At 43.7% G+C, this 20127-nt stretch overlaps 1 protein-coding gene across 1 annotated transcript in view; it reads left to right on the top strand.

Annotated features, from left to right (window-relative positions):
• LOC144752400 (E3 ubiquitin-protein ligase TRIM39-like) overlaps nt 1-20127 on the top strand; it is a 270934-nt gene that overhangs the window by 184638 nt on the left and 66169 nt on the right. The window contains exon 5 of the mRNA XM_078640332.1: nt 9354-9406. Coding sequence (XP_078496458.1) covers nt 9354-9406 — 53 coding nt within the window. The remainder of the gene's footprint in view (nt 1-9353; nt 9407-20127) is intronic.

Below are 20127 nucleotides of genomic sequence, written 5' to 3'. Positions count from 1 at the left end.
TCCAAGCGCCCAAGCCTCCATTTTACTCATGGAAACAGCATCTACCCAACGCCTATTATTTGTTTTCTTGATTAATAATCATTGGCGACCCGTATTCACCATTTTCTTCAACCTGCCGCCTTCCCATTTTCTAACCCCACGCACTATGGTATTATTTTCTTAGTTCATTCATTTTAAAACGTGTTAATAGTTTTCACAATCAGGAAGGTTCGATCCGAGCAGGATTATTTTGTGCAAACCCTGCTCCATCAATTGTGATGCCCAGTGCGCCATGAATGGGGGGGGGGGGGAGGCACAGAGGGTGCCAGGGCCCCCAGGCCTGGGATGGGATTTCTCCAGTAAACACTGAATGTACAGAGTTCCCCGAAACTTAGTGTTCAAATGGCCTAGCAGTCTCTCTCTCAGCTGCTCCGAGTGCCAGACCACTCCGACCCTTGGCGGAGGTTCCTTGAGGCACCAACCTAGTGCTGACAGGGTATTTACTCAGCGGCATGGGTGCCACCTGAGCAGACTGTGAGGCGATTTCTAAGACCGTGAGGGGTGATGTCCTCATAGGACCACTGACCTGCCCTGGTGTGTTTTGTTACCCCTCAGGTTGTATACTACATACACTTTAAACGCCCCAAGTGGGCATTTTCACTGGTTTATGAGCACGACGAGGTCCTGAAGAATTGCCCATAGGGCATGAAACATGTTGACCACTTGTGAGGGTTGAACGAGACCAGAATACATTGACTCCTTGGTCCCGGTACCCCTCCTTCACTATTTTTATTAAGGCAGTTAGCCACACCAATAAAGTCTTCTTAGTGGACTAAACAACCTTTTTTTAATAATACACTTTTCACGCTCACTACTCTATTTCCCTGGGTCCCTCATACATAACCGAACACGGCAAGGAACAAAAGATCTCCAACAAAGAGTAGCACATAGTGCTACCCGTCAGGCATTGCAGCGCCGGCTTGACGCTGGAGCAGGAAGCCGGTGATGAGGCCAGACAACTGCCGTGCGGGATGAAAATACAATCATTCAGCTACCCAGTTGTATGAGGTTTCCTAGTTCCGACAAGGGACTCTCGCGGGTCCCTGTTCACTATTTTTCACTTCGACTCCTTTTTCCTGAGAGAGAGACTGCTAGGCCATTTGAACACTAAGTTTCGGGGAACTCTGTACATTCAGTGTTTACTAGTTGAGAGGACAAGTACATTGGACCCCTATAAATATCGTCTTTTTGGTCCCCCTCTGTTGTTCTATATGGGATTTCTCCAGCCCTGGTAATCTCTGCCTGAAGACTGGTACAGGGACCTTCACGTGTCTGCACCAGCCATCGGACGGAGACTGTTGCCGGACATGGAGGATGTGGTATGTTTATAATTTCAAGAGTGAATTATACATTATTATTTGCTCTTGGTATACAAAAACAAACAGGCAGGGATACAAGGAGGGCGTGGCCTCTCAGCCCATTAAGAGGAGCCGCCACTGGTTTAATGGACGCTGTGCAGAAGCCAAAGGGTATGTAGCTAAGGAAAGAGGCTGCTGACTAGCTTCACCACATCAACAGGAGTTGGATAAAACCCTTGATCCAAATCACTTAGATCGATGTGCATAAAGGAGACCCAAGAGTTAGTGACACTTGCAGGCTGGATAGGAAAATTTCATGAGATATGTCATGAGAATCTGGGATTGTTAAAGATATAAAGACATTTAAATATAGGATATTCAATAAAATCTGGTTACTGATCTTTATATGTATAGTATTCACCGTTATGTTAGTTCCTGCAATATTGGATGTTTTTGGAAATGGCCCTCTCTTTAGGTCACCCCCAAATATTTTGCCTTTCTCCTCCTATTGATGCTGGATATGTACTGCTGTTGGCCATTGGGCTTTGTGCACTTTACCACTGCGAACCAGTGCTGAAGTGCTTGTGCTCACGCCTCTAAACATGGTCAAATTAGTTTATACCCAATTGGCATATTTAATTTACTTGTACATGTAGAGTGGAATACCATATACCCTGGTAAATTAAAGGCTACCAGTGTCCCTTCAGCTCTTATCGTTCCACCCACCTACATAGCACTCTAAAACGTATCTCAGGCCTGCCATTGCAGTCTGAATGCACTGTCACACTGCTATGTTGACATGGCATTTATGCCCCCTTGCAAAGACATAAATTCTCCTTTTATTTCATATGTCACCCCTAAAGTAGGCCCTAGGTAGCTAATAGGGCAGGGTGCTGTGTAATTTAAAGGTAAGACATGTACTGGTAACTGTGTTTTCACCATTATGAGGCCTGACCCTCCTATAGGATAACATTGAGGATTCCTAGTTGCATTTAATAAACTGAAATTCCTAATGAAAGGATATTTCGTGTTTGGTACCTAAGAAATTGTAATGATAAGCCATCTTTAATGGTGAAGTTGAATTTATCCCCCCTCCCCTCAGCGCCTTGGGACCCTCACGGGTAAGTAGCGTGCTCTACAAGTACTCTGATTGATTCTAGCGCAAACATTTCTAAAAATGCTGCTACTCGTGTTGCCGCACAGTGACTGGTCACATTTCAGATGCTCAATGCTTTATTTTGATGTAAACCTAATACTAATGAGGTGAGACACTTACCCAGACAGTGTTAACATTTTGAAAAATCACAAAATAGTGCAGTAACACTACCACAAAATGTGCTGCATACATTTCCCTTTTTCTTTCCGCATAATTTGGTAATAACAGCCGCACTGCACTCATTCCAGGAACCGTACCATACTTATGTATCTGTATTACTACACACAGCCAACAGTCATTGTTTTTGTGGTGGTTGTTGGCCGTAATTTTATTACTCATTGCATACAACTCCCCTGGACACCTTCTCGGAGCCGGGGTCATAAATAATTATCATACATTATAACAACAGTGGGTATCACTCAGTGTCATTTGGACATCGTAAATCAGGGGTCATACATCATTGGGTATCTTAAATCATTCTGTCACAAATCTGTCATCATTTTGTTGTCATAAATCCTTCTGCCTGGGCATCATAAATCATCAGCCATAAATCATCGACTGGCCATAAATCACTGGTTAATCTTTTGCTCACTTGCATATCTCAGGGTCGTAAATCACCCTGACAGCTCGTAGATTGTTCTTTGTTGTTTTCCATGCCCATTTGTGTGTGTGGGCTAGCCTTTCCCCGGAGCCAGGCCGGAATTCGCTACCTTGCTAGTCTCTCCTGCGCCCTGCCGTCTGGTGGGGGCTGGGCTGCGCGTGCCGTCTCCATTTGCTACTCCGATTTTTTTTGTCAGGGGCACTCACCCAGCTGTGAAGCATCCCAGGGTGAGTGGCCCTCCTTCTACACACCGCCCTGTTGGTGTGTTTCCATAAACAAACCAATACACCTTTTGTTTCCGCCACGCTGCCAGGGAGGCCTCCATCTTCCTGCCGCTCTTTCTGTGGACCTGCCCATGCCATCGCTCCACTCAAGCGCAAGGATACCCACCTCTATCTGTAACTCCGGGAGGCTGACGTCTTGTAAGCTCTGACGGCAATCCTCCCACCAATGCCATGGTGTGCTCTGCTCCGTTCTTGTCATTATTTCGTGGCACGCTTGTGTCCTGTTAGGAGTCTTACAGCACTGTCTCCTCTAACCATGGGTCATACATGAAATCACAAATTGGGAGCCAGTCAGATACCAGATTCCAGAGCAGTGATGATGATGCTGATGATTACAGTGTTAGCGGTTGTGTGCTAATCCCACCAAGGTTCTAGAGCAGTGATGACTGTGATTACAGTGTTAGCGGTTGTGTGCAAACCCACAAAGGTTCCAGAGCAGTGATGATGATGATTACAGTGTTAGCGGTTGTGTGCTGATCCCACCAAGGTTCTAGGGCAATGATGACTGTCATTACAGTGTTAGCGGTTGTGTGCTAATCCCACCAGGGTTCTAGAGCAGTGATGACTGTGATTACAGTGGCAGAGATTGTGTGCTGATCCCACCAAGGTTCTAGAGCAGTGATAACAGTGGCAGGGAGTGTGTGCCTGTCTCCCTCTGTAGTGAGGGTTTGTGGGCAGAGATCTCTCAAAGTACTGCAGCTTTTGAGTATTCATCATTGCTGTTAATAAAATAGATATTTTCCACTTTGATGATGTGTAGTGTAACAGCCCGAAAAGGATGAAAGGATGAGTTTGCCTTGCTGGAATTCACAATTGTGTCTTACAGGCCTGACAGATTCCAGCAGTGAGCTCTTAACTCACCGAGCCCTCTTGTAAACTTGAAGATACATTTTTAGAGGGGTTTTTGTTCTAAACTTCCAGAGCAGTGATGATGGAGTTTGTGGTAACCAAGGTTTTGTGTTAATCCTTTCAAGGTTGTAGAGGAATGGTTTCAATTTTTGCCCTTATATCACCATCCAGATAAGTAAGCTGTAAGCCAAGGCACCGTCATACAGAATGCCCAGCATATGTGTTTGCTGATATTTCATAGGTTTCCCCTTTTGTAGGAAAGAGAACTGCCCACTTCTCGGCAAGATAGAAGTGTAATCATAGGACGTTATCATTTATTTTGTCATATCACAAAGGGACGCCATATTTTCTCTACTGAGGCTAATTTACATTCCAAGTCCAGTCTACTGACATCTCTTGCAGATCCGACCCATTCTGATACCTTTGGTGCGTTGGGAGCACTCATCCCAGTACGGCACAAGTCCATCACAAAAAGGTTCAGGCAGGGGCTTACTTTAATTTTGCAGCCTATAATTTCTTGAAACACATGACTTGCATACCCCCAGAAGGGCAAGAATGGGCAGTCCACAAACATGTGTATATTATCCGCTTCTGTCTCATCGCACTTCTTATATTTTGATGGTTCCAAGGTGATCTTAGCCAACTTCGCTGGTGACCAATAAGCTCTATGGAGAGTTAACTAATGATTCTTTTTAAGTGGTGCTGATTTGACCAGAGTGTATGACGGATTTAAAGATGCTGGCCATAATTGCTCTTTAGCCAGCTCTGGATCTTTGCAGTTATGGAACTCCCATTTTCTCATCTGCTGTTGAAATAAATATCCAATACCACTGGGAAACCTCTTTCTTAGGTTGTTGTTTAGCTCTCACCCGCTCAAGAAAATTCTTGACAACATTTAAGATGACCACCAAGAACATAGCTGCGGGTATTTAAAATATGAATGCCTTCCCCCATCCGTTAAAAGGTCAGAGAGCTGTTGTCATTTGCCGAGGGCATCGCCCTTCCTATAGTCTTCCCAGGTGGAAAAGTTGCCATGCTGGAGACGGTTACTAAGTCTGTAAGCCACTCGGAAGTTCCGAGAGAGACCTAAATTTGTGCTAAGTCCACAGACTAATCTATCCTGAGAATTTTTCTAAAGAAGACCCACACCCTCAGGGCTGTTAGGAGTACCTTCCACTTAACTTGTTTAAAAGCTTTGGGTCCCCAAACTTAAAAACGTATTTAGGCCTAAATGCTTGAACATAGCTCTATAAAATTGACCCATGTAAGAATGATCTCGTTCTCCAGCCGAGAGACGGGAAGTCTTTAACTGGAAAGTATAACAATTGGCTTGAAAATCCAGAATAGTCAGCCCCCCTTTCTCAGTCTCCTCCAGAGCATTTTTAATGGGCTACTGGCTCCCCTGGATGTCTATATAAATCTGCCAACTCTCCATTGCAATTATTACAAAAGCTTTTTAAGAAAGGGGAGTGGTATAGTCTTAAAATAGAGGAGAACCAGCATCTTAATATATTCACTCTCCCACAGGTACCGAGGGGCAGAGTTTCCCACCATCTTGTAAGGAGGGCATCTATATCATGGTGTTGCTTGAACATGAAATATCTTTGAAAAACACTAAACAAGAGTGGTTTGGCAAAACAGGAACAGTTTGTTTAATTAAACATAGCGGCCGTGAGAACAGTTACAGACACAGGGCCTGAGGACTGTCTCAAATTACAATCTGTAGGATTCTTATATACAGTTCATTATAGGCAAGTACATGTTTCTGGCGATCCTTGTTTGGTGAGGAATGTAAGTTGCTGCCTCTAGAGTCATAACTTCATTTAAATGTATAATACAGGTGGGCCTCGACCTTGTATGCAAACAATGCGGCCAGTGGATAACGTGACCAGATGTCTGGGGAGCATGTGATCACTGCTTGTGCTGTGTTCTGATTGGCAATATGTTCCTAACTTATGTGGCATCTGAATTTATGGTGTTTTAGGAGTGCGCGTACCCCCTCCCGCCAAGCATGCTTTATTAGAGCCAATCTCCCTTGACCAATGTAGTATTGCTACACCTATCTGTGGGATCGATCTAAAGTTTCCTGTCCGTGCATTTGTCTGTCCACTATCTGCCACCCCACCCGTGACCTCTCAATCAATAACCCCGGGACTAAGTCTCAGTGCTTGCCTGACTACTTATTTGCGAGTCGGGGTTGATGTGAAATTCACAATGGGTGAATTTGTTAATAAGGACGCAATTTTGTTCACATAAATGAATGTCTCGTTTCTCATATCAGCATCGATTTATTTCTATATTTACAGTGGCATACCTTAGTTAGGTTTACTTCTGGTATTTTCTCCAAACTCTGAGTCACCGCAATCCCTAGATATCTAATCTGGTTTCTACTTTGAAGCCCTACCTTCTCTTTCTGTCATAAACTCTGTCTTCCCCTTATAGATTAGATACCCTGACAGACTCCTAAAATCTCTGACATGCATCTCAAGCTGTGGATTAGAGACCTCTGGGTTCGATGTGTACAGAACTATGTCATCCGCATACAGTGCTATTCTGGTTGGTAACCCTGCAGCTTCAAAGGGAAGAATGGTCTTGTACTGCCAAACCATCTGGGAAAAGGGTTCAATATATAGACAAAACAGAATTGGTGACAAAGGACACCATAGCCTAGTTCCCCTGGATATCTGAAATTAAGCTGTAAGTTTGCCATTAACCAAAATCTTGCCTGCTGGCACCTTATATAACATTTGTACGACTTCATTAACATTGCTGCTGAAACCACAATACATTAATACTGCCCAAAGATAGACCCAAATAACCCTATCAAATGATTTAGCAGAATCAATTCTTGTGATTGTCAACAGGAGATTAAAGGCCTCAGCCATATCATTCGCACCGATAAGTCGATGGGTTAATTCATACAGCTGTCTGCCAGGCACAAACCCCTTTTGATCAAAATGAATTAATGTTTGCAGGACATCTGACAAACTCTTAGCCTAGATTTGTGTGATCATTTTTTAATCTCAGTTCAACAACAATATAGGTCTATAGGAATCCGCTAACCTTGCATCTTTACCCGGCCTAAGCATCATAACTATAGTTGCCTCATATTAGGAAGGAGGAATTTAACAGCCCTGAAGATAGATCTCATTAAAATACAATAACCAGTAAGGGACCAAAAGTTGATTTTTTTTTTAAGTATTCAGATGGGATCCCGTCTGGCTCTGGTACTTTCTTATTACTGAGCCTCCAAAACTGTTCCCTTATCTCTCCTTCTGTGATCCTTCCCCTAATGCCTAAAATCTGCTGTTCCGTAAGACGTTGAAATTTTGTTTTGCCACCAATCTTTCATTACTAAGTGGTCTGGGTTTGAATCTTCCTTATATATCCCACTAAAGCTACCCAATGTCTTGGTTGTAGAGGAATTTATTATATACACAAGACTCCAACTAAAGCATATCTAACCTATTAGCCAGATCCCCTCTCACTGCGATAACCGTCACTCCTAGAAGACCCAAGCTGAGGCACTTCATAGCATCACATGAAGCACGCTGGTCACACTGAGCTATCTGCCTTAGAACACCCAGATTCTGTCATAAGATATTGAAGGTACTTTTGGATATCCTTAGAGCTTTGACTGTTGTGTATGAACAGTAACTCACACTGAGCTCTAGTCCGCAGGCGCTGCTCTTAATACTGAATCTTATTTCAAATACAGGTCTTATGTGATGTTCATCTTTTGTTCCTGTAGCTGTAATTGCTCTATAATACTAAGATGATGTGTGTGTTCAGAATCAGAATCAGAAAGATGCTTTATTCGATGCTTACAGAAAGATCATAAAAGCACAATAATCACTATAAAAATACCCGATATAATACAAAATAAACACAATATATTAAAATATTTTACCTATACATATTAACTGCTCTGTCCTAATCCATGGAGTTTCTATATTTAATCACTGCTTTTTGAAAAGGCACCACATATTCAATACACTTTTCACATTCCAGCATTTGTAATTTAAGAAAAGCAATACGAGACTGTCTTAGGCCTAATAATAACAAAATTGGCTTTAGGAACCTTTTTCTTGGAAGTACATAAAATCTGCAAAATAGCGTGGTATGTAAGGTGGTTTGTCTCGACATGTCATCACATGGACAGATAGATGTGTCTACAGACCAGTCCATGTTTCTAGGGAAGCTAACAAGCTTGTGAAAATTGACCAACCTAAATCTGGTAAGAAGCATCCTTTCATAGCTACCCTGTGCAGTGGTCCGATATAATTGCAAACCCCAGTTTGTTATAAGCAAATTGTTATCTCTCACGCTCACTTTTCTACATTCCTCTATCCATCTCTTGTTATTCAAAAAATTCATACAGAGTTCTTTTAAAAAATTTCTGGACACACTACTCAGGCTCGAGGGACAATTATAGAATTCTGGTCTGCCGAGCTTAATAGATAAAGTTTTAATGAAACATAGCCAACCAATCTTGCATGCCCTGTCCAGCTTTAGGCAGTCCATGATAATCTGTCTATTGAAACTCATCTCTTCCATTGTCCAAATCCTGTGCCATAATAGGATTACATTGGTAATAATTATGTCCGAAATATATGGTAGACCAAGTTCTCTGTGACAGATATCGGTAGAAGGAGAATTAGGAACTGCTAAAAGATAACGCAGAAAAGCATTTTCCACTAACTGCAACGCGCTAACATTAGAGACACCCAAGATACCTGAACCATATACAGCAGTAGAAATACATTTGGCTTTATAAATATCTATTAGTTTGAGGACTGGTCTGCACCCAAGTCTCTTCGCAAAGTTCTTTAAAGCGCCCGAAGCTCTCAGAAACATTTGTTTCCTTGCGTTTATTGCAGCCGACCAGGAGCCAGAATGTTCAAATACAATTCCCAGATAGGAAACATTTTCGGTGCAATCAATCTTACTATTTTCTATGTGGATGTCACATCTTTTTCCTCGCTTGGCTCCACATTTCATGGTATAAGTTTTACTACTGTTAACGTTCAGGCCCCTCGTTTCCATATACTCCACAAAATGTGTCACCATCATTTGTAGTCCAACCTGGGTTCTACTCATTAAAACGGCTGTGTGTGTTATTACAGGTTTCATCATATGAAGATTCTGAGCCCAGAGGTGGTGATGAAGAGTTGTAAAGGTAAATTATTATTGTGATGACTAACTCTGTATGTTAGTGTTCATGAAAATGGGTTGGGGTGGTATGGTATGGTGTTGTGTGCTATGGAATGCTATGGCATGTATGGTATGGTATATAATGGAATGTTTTGGTGGTATGGTATGTTATGGAAGGCTATGGTGGTATGGCATGGTATGGTATGGAACATTATGATTGGATGGATGATGTCGTATACTATGGAATGGTATGGTATGGAGTGTTTTGTTATGGTGGTATGGTATGGCAAGGTATGGGATAGGAAACGATGGGGTGGGATAGGATGGTGTGGAATGGTATGGTATGGAGTGTTATGTTATGGTGGTATGGTATGGCAAGGTATGGGATAGGAAGCGATTGGGTGGGATAGGATGGTGTGGAATGGTATGGTATGGAACGTTATGATGGGATGGGATGGTGTGGTGTGCTATGGGGTGGTATCATGATATGGTATGATTTGGTGTATGGTATTTAATTGTAATGTGTACTCATGTCAGGGTACAGATACTGGATTTGTGTCTGTAAACTTTGTCTTTTCCAGACTTTTCTACATTTTTACTTTTCTATTCTGTATACATGCTGCTGCATTTCCTTTGTTTAAATCATTCTTCCCCCTTGGGCAATCATGTTAAGTTTATTGGAAATCCTGATGCGGTAATTTCACACCTCAAATTAACAATAATGCTAGGATTGACAACTGCGGGCAATGCAGTTATTGAAGTATTCTGAGATTTTTACTATTGAATGAGAAATTACCTCAAAAATCGGTATTTACCGCATAAAACATTCTATGTTCTAGAGTCTACAGGGATCTAGCGCATGCATCTACAATGGCCAGCACATGTATCTACACTGACCCAGCACATGCACCTACACGACCTAGCACATGCACCTACACTGGCCTAGCGCATGCAGCTACATGGACCTAGCACATGCACCTACACTGGCCTAGCACATGCACCTACACTGACCTAGCACATGCACCTACACTGACCTCGCACATGCACCTACACTGACCTAGCACATGCACCTACATGGACCTAGCACATGCACCTACACTGACCTAGCACATGCACCTACACTGACCTAGCACATGCACCTACACTGACCTCGCACATGCACCTACACTGACCTAGCACATGCACCTACATGGACCTAGTGCATGCACCTACACGACCTAGCACATGCACCTACATGGACCTAGTGCATGCACCTACACGACCTAGCACATGCATCTACAGTGACCCAGCTCATGCACCTACACTGACCCAGCACATACCTCTACACTGACTTAGTGCATGCATTTACTTTGACCTAGCACATGCATCTACATTGACCTAGAACATTCATATATAGAGACATACTACTTGCACCTACACTGACCTGGCACCTGCATCTACGATAACCTAACGCATGCTCCTACACTGATCTAACATGCGTCTACACTGACCTAACACACACATGCATCTACATTGACATAACACACACATGCATCTACACTGACATAACACATGCATGTACTAGTGCATGCACCTACACTGACCTAGTGCACACACACAGTTCATAATATCTTTCCTCACAGTCTACACTCACACTTTGCAACCACACTTAGGCCCGCCGCATCCCGCACATCTGCGCTCATGCCATGCACACACACATACAAACACAAGACAACATTAGAGTACCGCTACACTGATGTCTGCTGATAATTCCCAAATTCCAAGTCATTTTTCTGCAACAATTTGTGCCAGATGCGGAATGTGTGTCCGGTAATATCTGGTGCAGTGGTACTGCATGTGGTAATACTTCACATGGTTATGCTGCATGTGGTTATACAACATGTGTTTATACTGCATGTGATAATACTGCATTTGGTAATACTGTGTCATTTGGAATAAGTGAGGCAGAAACTTAAATTGTTAGTCCAATTGGTGTTTACACAAAACTGGAAATAGGAATCTTTGGCCTGTCGCTTCTGACCAGGTGGTGGAGTTCAGTAAGATATTCTGGCTCAGCCTCTGTAGTGTTTCTACCAGATCCCTGGGTCTCAAATATGTCTGTAAATAATCAGACACCCACATTTTACTATTACTTTGTTCCCACTGTAACTTTCTAACTCACAAATGATGTCTGGTGCTTTGTTTCTCTAAATACTGGGATTTTTAAATACATTTATTGGGAAAAGTGAAAACCCTCCTACACAACACTGTAGTCTTGACTTCACTAGCTCTGGCGCGGGATTCCCTCCCCCCTCCCACCCCCCGCCTTGCTGGAAGTTAATCGGATTCAAATGATCCTCTCTCTAGCTAGACAGGGGCCCTGCAATCAAAGACCTCTGCTTTCTTCATGTCACAACCAAATTTCTTTTGTCCACACCACTTCTAATCAGAACCATAACTGTGACCCCCAAATCCAGGTTGTGGTCTAGTAGGGTTAGAGAGGCGGCATCTGTGAACTGCAAAAGCCGAAAGCAGTGTCTGCAAAGTGTGTGGGAATCAAAAACACAATGGGTCCAACAACAAGATCTGCAGAGTGGTATCTGTGCATGAGTTTATCTGCTGCGGAGTTACTCCTGGAACAACAGCTGTATCTACACTCACTACATCTACCAATGCTAACCAATCGAAGCATCCCTAAAGGAGGGACTCTACCTGGGTCAATAAACTAGTACATTATAGTTTCTACTAGCTCCGTCATTCTGTACCATCTAATATAGTGTGCTGACTAGTACAGTATACCTTGGGTAGCTCTACCACTGTGCACCATCTAATGTGCTGTACTGACTAGTACTGTATACCTTGGGTTAGTTCTAACACTCTGTACCGTCTAATTTAGCATACTGATTTGTACGGTATGCCTTCTAGTAGCTCTGTCACTCTGTACCATCTAAAGTAGTGTACTGACTAATACAGTATACCTTCTAGTAGTTACTCTGCCCTTTATACTGCAGTGTACTGACTAGCACTGTTTACCTTCTAGCAGCTCTGTCACTCTGTACCACCTAATGCAGTGTACTGACTAGTACAGTTTATCTTGGAGTAACTATGGTACTCTGTACCATGTAATACAGTGTACTGTCTAGTACACTATACATTGGAGTAGCTCTGTTATTCTGCACCATCTAATGCAGTGTACTGACTAGTACAGTATACTTTCAAGTAGCTCTGTCACTCTGTGCCATCAAATGCAGTGTACTGACAAGTACTGTATACCTTGGATCAGATCTGTTATTCTATACCATCTAATGTAATGTACTTAGTAGTTCTTTATACCTTGTACCATCTAATTTAGTGTACTTACTAGTACAGTACACAATCTAGCAGCTCTCTTACTCTGCACCATCTAATATATAGTACTGACTAGTACAGTATGCCTTGGATTAATTATGTTACTCTGTGCCATCTAATGCAGTGTACTGAATATTACAGTACACCGATTAGTAGCTCTGTAGCGGCGGCCGACATAAATAAAGGGTGTTGAGGCCGTGCGGCAGTTGCGCCTGGTGGGGGGGGGAAGGCGATACGAAAAGAAAACACCTTACCTTTTTCCGCTTCCAGCATTGCGTCTCCTTGGCTGCATCTCCTCTTCCAGTTCCTGCCTGCTGGTCCTAGCAGCCCTGGGACAGACTCCCTGTCCAATCCCCACAGTAAGATGCCCTGCTCAGACCAGGGCATCTTAGTGAGCAGCCGGGCTGGAGAAAACCTAACTGTGCACATGTGTTTTGGTTGGCCTGAGCAGGCGGCCGAAACACAAATGCGCTCTTAGGGAGTGGAGTGCACGTAGTACACCTCTCTCACCCCCCTCCCATGCCTCAGCTCCGCCCCTCCCAACACCATTGGCTAAGACCCAGCAAGTGTAAAATGAAACAATGCAAGATCATAGTATTATTTTACATTTGCTGGCTCTGAGCCAGGCAGTGCGGCGACGCTCCTCCGCCATTGCGGAGGAGCCGCCACTGAGCTCGGTCACTCTGTACCATCTAATGCAGTGTACTGAGTAGTACAGTACGCATTATACTCGCTCTGTCCCTCTGTACCATCAAATGCAGTGTACTGAGTAGTACTATATACCTTGGAGTGGGGCTATCACTCAGTATAATGCAGTTTAATGCCTAGTAAAGCATATCTTCCAGTACCTCTGTCACTCTGTACTACCTAATGCAGTGTACTGACTAGTACTGTACACTTTCTAGTAGCTCTCTTACTCTGTACTATCTAATGCAGTGTACTGACTAGTACAGTGTACCTTCCAGTACCTCTGTCACTCTGTACCATCTAATGCAGTGTGCTGACCAATACTATATACCTTGGAGTTGCTTATCCCTCTGCAGCATCAAATGCAGTGTACTGAGTAGTACTACATAGTACTATATACCCCCCCAGTGGCCCAAAACCGGCTCCCACCCTAGCGGCCGATCGGGGAAATACCCGGTGCCCGCTCCGGCCAGTCCGGCCCTGACTATATACCTTGGAGTGGGGCTGTCACTCTGTGCAGTCTAATTCAGTTTAACGTCTAGTATAGCATATCTTCCAGTAACTCTGTCAATCTGTGCCATGTAATGTAGTATACACTGACTAATACAGTATATCTTTCAGTACCTCAGTCACTCTGTACTATCTAATGCAGTGTACTGACTAGTACTGTACACTTTCTAGTACACTTTCTAGTAGCTCTCTTACTCTGTACCATCTACTGTACACTTTCTAGTAGCTCCCTTGCGCTGTACCATCTAATACATGTTCTGACTTGTATAGTATACGTTCTAGTAGCTCTGTCACTCTGTACCTTCCAATGCAGTGCACTGAATATACTGTATACCTTGGAGATTAGTGCTGTACACCTTCTAATAGCTCTGTCACTCTGCACCATCAAATGCAGTGTACTGAGTAGTGATGTATACCTTGGAGTGGGACTGTCACCCTGTGCCATCTAATGCAGTTTAAATCCTAGTATAGCATATCTTCCAGTACCTCTGTCATTCTGTGCCATGTAATGCAGTGTACTGACTAGTACAGTATACCTTCCAGTACCTCTATCACTCTGTACCATCTAATGCAATGTACTGACTAGTACTGTACAATTTCTAGTAGCTCTCTTACTCTGCACCATCTAATACAGTAGTCTGCGTTGTAGAGTACACCATCTAGTAGCTCTGTCACTTTGTGTGAGACGTTGGCCTGGTATATTCTGTCCACTAGTTATAGTGGGCACCTTGTACCAGTCCAAACAACCCCTTATTGATGATAGGTTAAAGACAACCTTTATTGAAAGGTATCCTAGTGGTACCTATGGAGAGCAGCCTTCAAGCTAAGTCTTGAAGGAATGTAAAGCAGCTTGTTTTACCAGTCTATAATCTCTAGAATGATTAAATGAAAGAGATCCACACCAGGTATATATATAAAATATATGTATTTATTCTAAACACAAACCCCTAGTCTCTTTATGAGGATAGAGTTTGAAGTACATAGGTTACAAGAAGAATTAGCACAGTAGGTAGCACAATACACGTTTAGGCCCTAGGGGCGTACCAAACTATATATCAATAAAGTGGTATAAGAACCACGACTGAGCTAGACACAAAGCCTAGAGCCTTTAGAAGTGCTTGGACCTCAATGAACCACCCATGGTAGTGACACAGGGGACCCACGGGGACGCGTGCAGTGTAAGAACACAGCCGCGAATCACCGTTTACTTCAATAGGGAAAGTCGCTGTTTGGAATTTTAAAGTTTAAGGACACTAAGAAGATGACTAGAAGCAAACCCTTTTGGACTTAGAGGTGCCTAGGGCCAACACCGATGGGAGCACCGGATTACTCCAGTTATCTAACCCAGGGAAGCCGGGTGCATAGGTGTCAAATGGTGTCAGGTTGCGGCATCGTTTTCAATGTAAGCTGGCGAAGAAGTGCTGCTGGCGGGAAGATGCAAAGTGTCCAAAGAGGTCCAAGCCTGAATAGAAGATGAGAAGAACCTGAAAGCAGAGGGGACAGAGTCTGGGTACTAGCCAGTGACCAGGAGCACGATAGTTTGAATGCCCACCAATTCCGGGTGCTTCAAGTGAGTTGACGGGAAGCTTGTCTCTTCAGCCACGAAGACCAGGAGGCCTCAACGACGACTAGGAGCTGGATTTGAGCTGTCCCACGAAGGATATCGAGTGCTGCAGTGTTGGTGCCCCAATTGGACACAGCGAGCCTTGGCAAGAGCAACCAACGCAAAAGGAGAACAAAGGCTTCGGTGCAGACCAGCGAGGTCTGAGGGACTCATCCAGCGAGGGCGAGTGAGGGCACGTCTGGAGCAACCAGGGAAGCCCAAAGGAAATCAAAGTTGCCTTCACAGGGACCCACAAGCCGACTGACAAGGGAACGAAGGTACCGCGAGTGGACTCACAAAAACGGCGGCCCACGGGTCACTCGGAGTGGGTAGGCTAGCAATGTTCTGTGGATTCTCTGCTTGGTATCTGGGCTACAAATAACCCAAAGCACAACTTTGAGAGTCGTTAGGAAGTTGATGCACTAGCAAATGTGCACGTGTCCATGGGTTGCGGATCCACATCAGCTACAGATCTCAGCTTTGCTGGGGCCTCGGGTCATCTTCGGGGAAGTCTGGAAATCCTCCTCTGGTATTGCAAAGTCTTCGGCATCCGGCGGGAGCTTCAGAGATGCAGACCGGACAGATGCTTTGTTGGTGCCTGCCCAGCAGGGGAGTCACTCCAAGGGGAATTCTTCAGTCTTCTAGTCTTTAGTAGAAAGTCGAAGGTCCAGGATTCAGTTTCAGAGTTTCGTCCAGTGATATCTAAAGTTCTGGTTACGAGGTTCCTTCCTTATACCTAAGGAAGGGGTTGGACTAACTCAGGGGACCCACCTATGGGAGGGTTTGGAAAGAGGGGATTGCTACACCCATTTCCTTTGTCCAGTTTCGCACCAGAGCAGGGGCTGGTAGCCCCTGGGGCCAGTTTGTACTGCACTATGCACAGGGACACCAAATGTGCCCCCAGTGCAGACTTCAAAGCACTCCTGGAGTGCTCTGGCCCAGCCCCAATACACCAAACCCTGTCTGGGAGGTGGTTGCATCTCCCTGTGACAGGAAACCTATTGTCCAGGCCTCCCCTGCTGGAGTTTCAGTCAGCAGCAGGAGGCCAGACTCGTGTCTGTGGCAGCAGCATCCATTTTGTGATGCCAGGGCTCTGGAATGTCAATACCGGGTATACCGGTGGGTACATGTCTCTCCCTCTAGAAGGGAGGAATCCTACCGCCGCCGCCAGAACTGGCGAGGGTAGGATTCCAAAGTGTTTGACACCAAACACGATATGTTACCGCGCAGCCATCCCAAAGTTAGCATTTACCGCAAGGTTATAATGCACTTAAGAGTATATGGTCAGGCTGCACCACAAACAGCTTCAGAGAATGTCTCTGAACTCTACAGAGGGGCTCTGCTCATGCAGGAACACCCTCTCACATGAAAACGATGCACTCTGCCTTCAGGATTGATAAGGCCTGCCATGGGAGTGACTTATAGGTTTATATGTGTGTGTATGGTTAGTGAGATAGGTAACCTATATCATAGTAAGGGGTGCATGCGCCACCTTACCCAGTCTGCAGTAACAGACCTGTGGTGTCATTTTGGAAGGCTGTCCAGGGGTGCCATAATACATGCTTCAGCCCCTGGTAGGACTCTGGGGTACCTATGCCCTGGATACATAGTATACCATATACTAGGGACTTATAAGGGCACTCCAGAATCCAATCTGTAGGGTACCTAAGGTACCTGGAATCCATTTAAGGAGGAAGCAGATAGACTGGTGCCCTGAATAGCAGGATCCCAGTCCAACACAGTCAAAAACCAGCAAAAGACCAGGAACAAAGTCAGATTCCACCTTCCTACACTCTGTACCATCAAATGCAGTGCACTCAATATACTGCATACATTGGAGTGGTTTTGTCACACTGTGCCATTCAGCTAGTGCAGTGTATGGACAAGTACAGTATACCTTCTAGTAGCTCTGTAACTCTGTGCCATGTTATGCAGTGTACAGAATAGTACAGTATACCTTCCAGTAACTCTGCCACACTATACCATCTAATGCAGTGTAATGACTAGTACTGTGCTAGTACAGTATACCTTCCACTACCTTTGTCAATTTCAATTTCAAAAGACTTTATTCGGTTATATTTCATGAATAACCATAAAAGTACATCAAATCACATCAAAATGTTACATTAAAATATTTGTCACTCTGTACCATCTATTACAGTGGCTTACTCACGCCAGTGCAACAACGGACTAGGAGAATCTGTAAACAAACGAAGACGATAATTTCCAGCCTCACGGTTTATCAGGATCGGGATGGGGATTTAATTCCAGGCAAAGACGTCAAATTATATGCTATTACGTTTCAATAGAGGAAAGGAATCAATGAATGTTGGACGTCTATTCCCACCTTGGATACAAAAAGTGTTTATGGACATCACTTCTATATGTTTGATTCTCATCATTGCTTACTCTTGGATTTATGATACTATTTGAAATTTTGGACCTTTTTCTTATTCTGAAGCCTTGAAAAAGCCCTGTGGGCGAAACGCGCGTCGGCTGCTGCGTATCAACAATGCTATGATTGGAAAATAAATGAACTCATGGATCTGATTGAAGAGTGTGACTGGATCCATTTTTTAGACTGAAAATTTGGAATCCTATACCACAACATTGAAAGAACTCATTCATTTGTAGACCTTTGAATATGTATTACATCAGGTGGATTATAGATATAGTGATTGGGTGTGCTCTGATATATTTTTGCATCTATTACAGTGTATTGGCCGGTACTATATACCTTGGAGTAACTCGGTCACTCTGTAACATCAAATGCAGTGTACTGAGTAGTACTGTATAGCTTGGAATGGGGCTGTCACTCTGTGCAATCAAATGCAGTGTACTAGTTTTACTGTATACCTTGGATTGGATTTGTCACTCGATGCCATCTAATGCAGTGTACTGACAAATACAGTATACTTTATAGTAGCTCTGTTACTCTGTTCCATCGAATGCAGTTTTCTGACTAGTACAGTACACCTTCCAGTACCTCTTTCACCCTGTGCCATGTTATGCAATGTACTGACTATTGCAGTATACCTTCCAGTACTTCAGTTACTCTGTACTATCTAATGCCGTCTACTGACTAGTACTGTACACTTTCCAGTAGCTCTCTTACTCTGCACCATCGAATGCAGTTTTCTGACTAATACATTATACCTTCCACTACCTCTGTCACTCTGTGCTATCTAATGCCGTGTACTGACAAGTACTGTAGACCCTGGACTAGCTTTGTCACTCTTTAACATCAAATGTAGTGTACTGAGTAGTACTGTATACTTTCTAGAAGCTCTGTCACATTTGAAGTGGCCTACAAAGAGCAATTAACGAATTAGGGAACTTTGCCAAGTCTAACTTGTTAGCGATAAACGTCACAAAAACAAAAGCCATGATTATAAGTCATTGCACCCTCAGTCAGTCACCATTTACAATCACTAATGCCAAACTGGAAAAAGTTAGCAGTTAAAATATCGGGGATACACTTGGACAAAAAGATAACCTTTCAACAGCAGAATGAAGCAATACTAAAAAAGGGAAATGCCCTAACATTTGCATTCTGTATGATGTTGAAGTGTTTAATAGGCCCATTGTTCACTCCATTATTAGTGACCATCAAAGCAAAACTTCTACCAACTGTAGCTTACGGAAGTGAAGTACAGCACGGGAAGGACACAGTAATGCTGGATAGCCTCCAAACGCGGGTGTACAGAATGGTATTCTCCTTACCACGCAATTCTTCTCAGGCACAGATCTGGCTGGAATTTGGGCTACAGCAGCAACTAACATACAGAATATATGTAACAATTTAAACTTGGTATAAAATCTAGAGTAACCCAGGAAATTAGATTAATAATGCATTTTGGAATGCATTACAAGGCGATCTTCAGTCCGCCTATGCCAAGTTCCTGCAATCATCTTTAAAACTTACCAACATGACAGATCGTTGGCACTGGAACCTACCATTTACCCATTTTCAACAAAAGCGAAAAAACGGAGGCAAAAAAGCACTCACTAAAGGAGGACAAATCCATGCTAAGCAAAGAAGTCCCAGTTTGCCTCGCCGCGGACTGGAATTATACCGGGTGATTCAGGTCCATCTAGCAGCTCAGATTTACTCAGACGCTGCTTGGTCGTCAACTTTAATACAGACGCCACTTTTGACTCAGATACGCCGACTCTGAGGCTGTTTCCAGCTCTCCGAGACCCGCGCCATTGACCAATTAGTACTTCCATGGATCCTATCACGTATTGACGCTATTGGGGCCAACTATACCAACCTCAGCCCCCTCCTAACCTCTTCAGCACCATACCAATTCGACAACCCTGTCCTGAAGAAGATCCCAAACAACTGTGGATCGAAACGCCGTCGACACCACAGCGCTACTGTTTGGCGCACTTTAGCGTTTGGCTCACAACTATGATTGAATGTATTATAATTGACTAATATCTTCTATTTATTGAGCCTTCATTGTATATAATTTTGTCACCTTGCGCCGTTCACGCTGTTTACCTCCATCACTTGCGTCGTGACTCTTCACTTCTATATATATCACTCCGTCACCAAGTGCCTTGGGTTGTCACATGAATTTTTTTGTACAGTGCTGCCTTCAACTGTATTTCCA

This window comes from Lissotriton helveticus, chromosome 5_1 (genome assembly GCF_964261635.1).
Source record: "Lissotriton helveticus chromosome 5_1, aLisHel1.1, whole genome shotgun sequence".
In the NCBI taxonomy this organism is placed as follows: domain Eukaryota; kingdom Metazoa; phylum Chordata; class Amphibia; order Caudata; family Salamandridae; genus Lissotriton; species Lissotriton helveticus.
The sequence above is the reverse complement of the archived record's forward strand: the minus strand, read 5'-3'. Positions and strand labels throughout refer to the sequence as shown.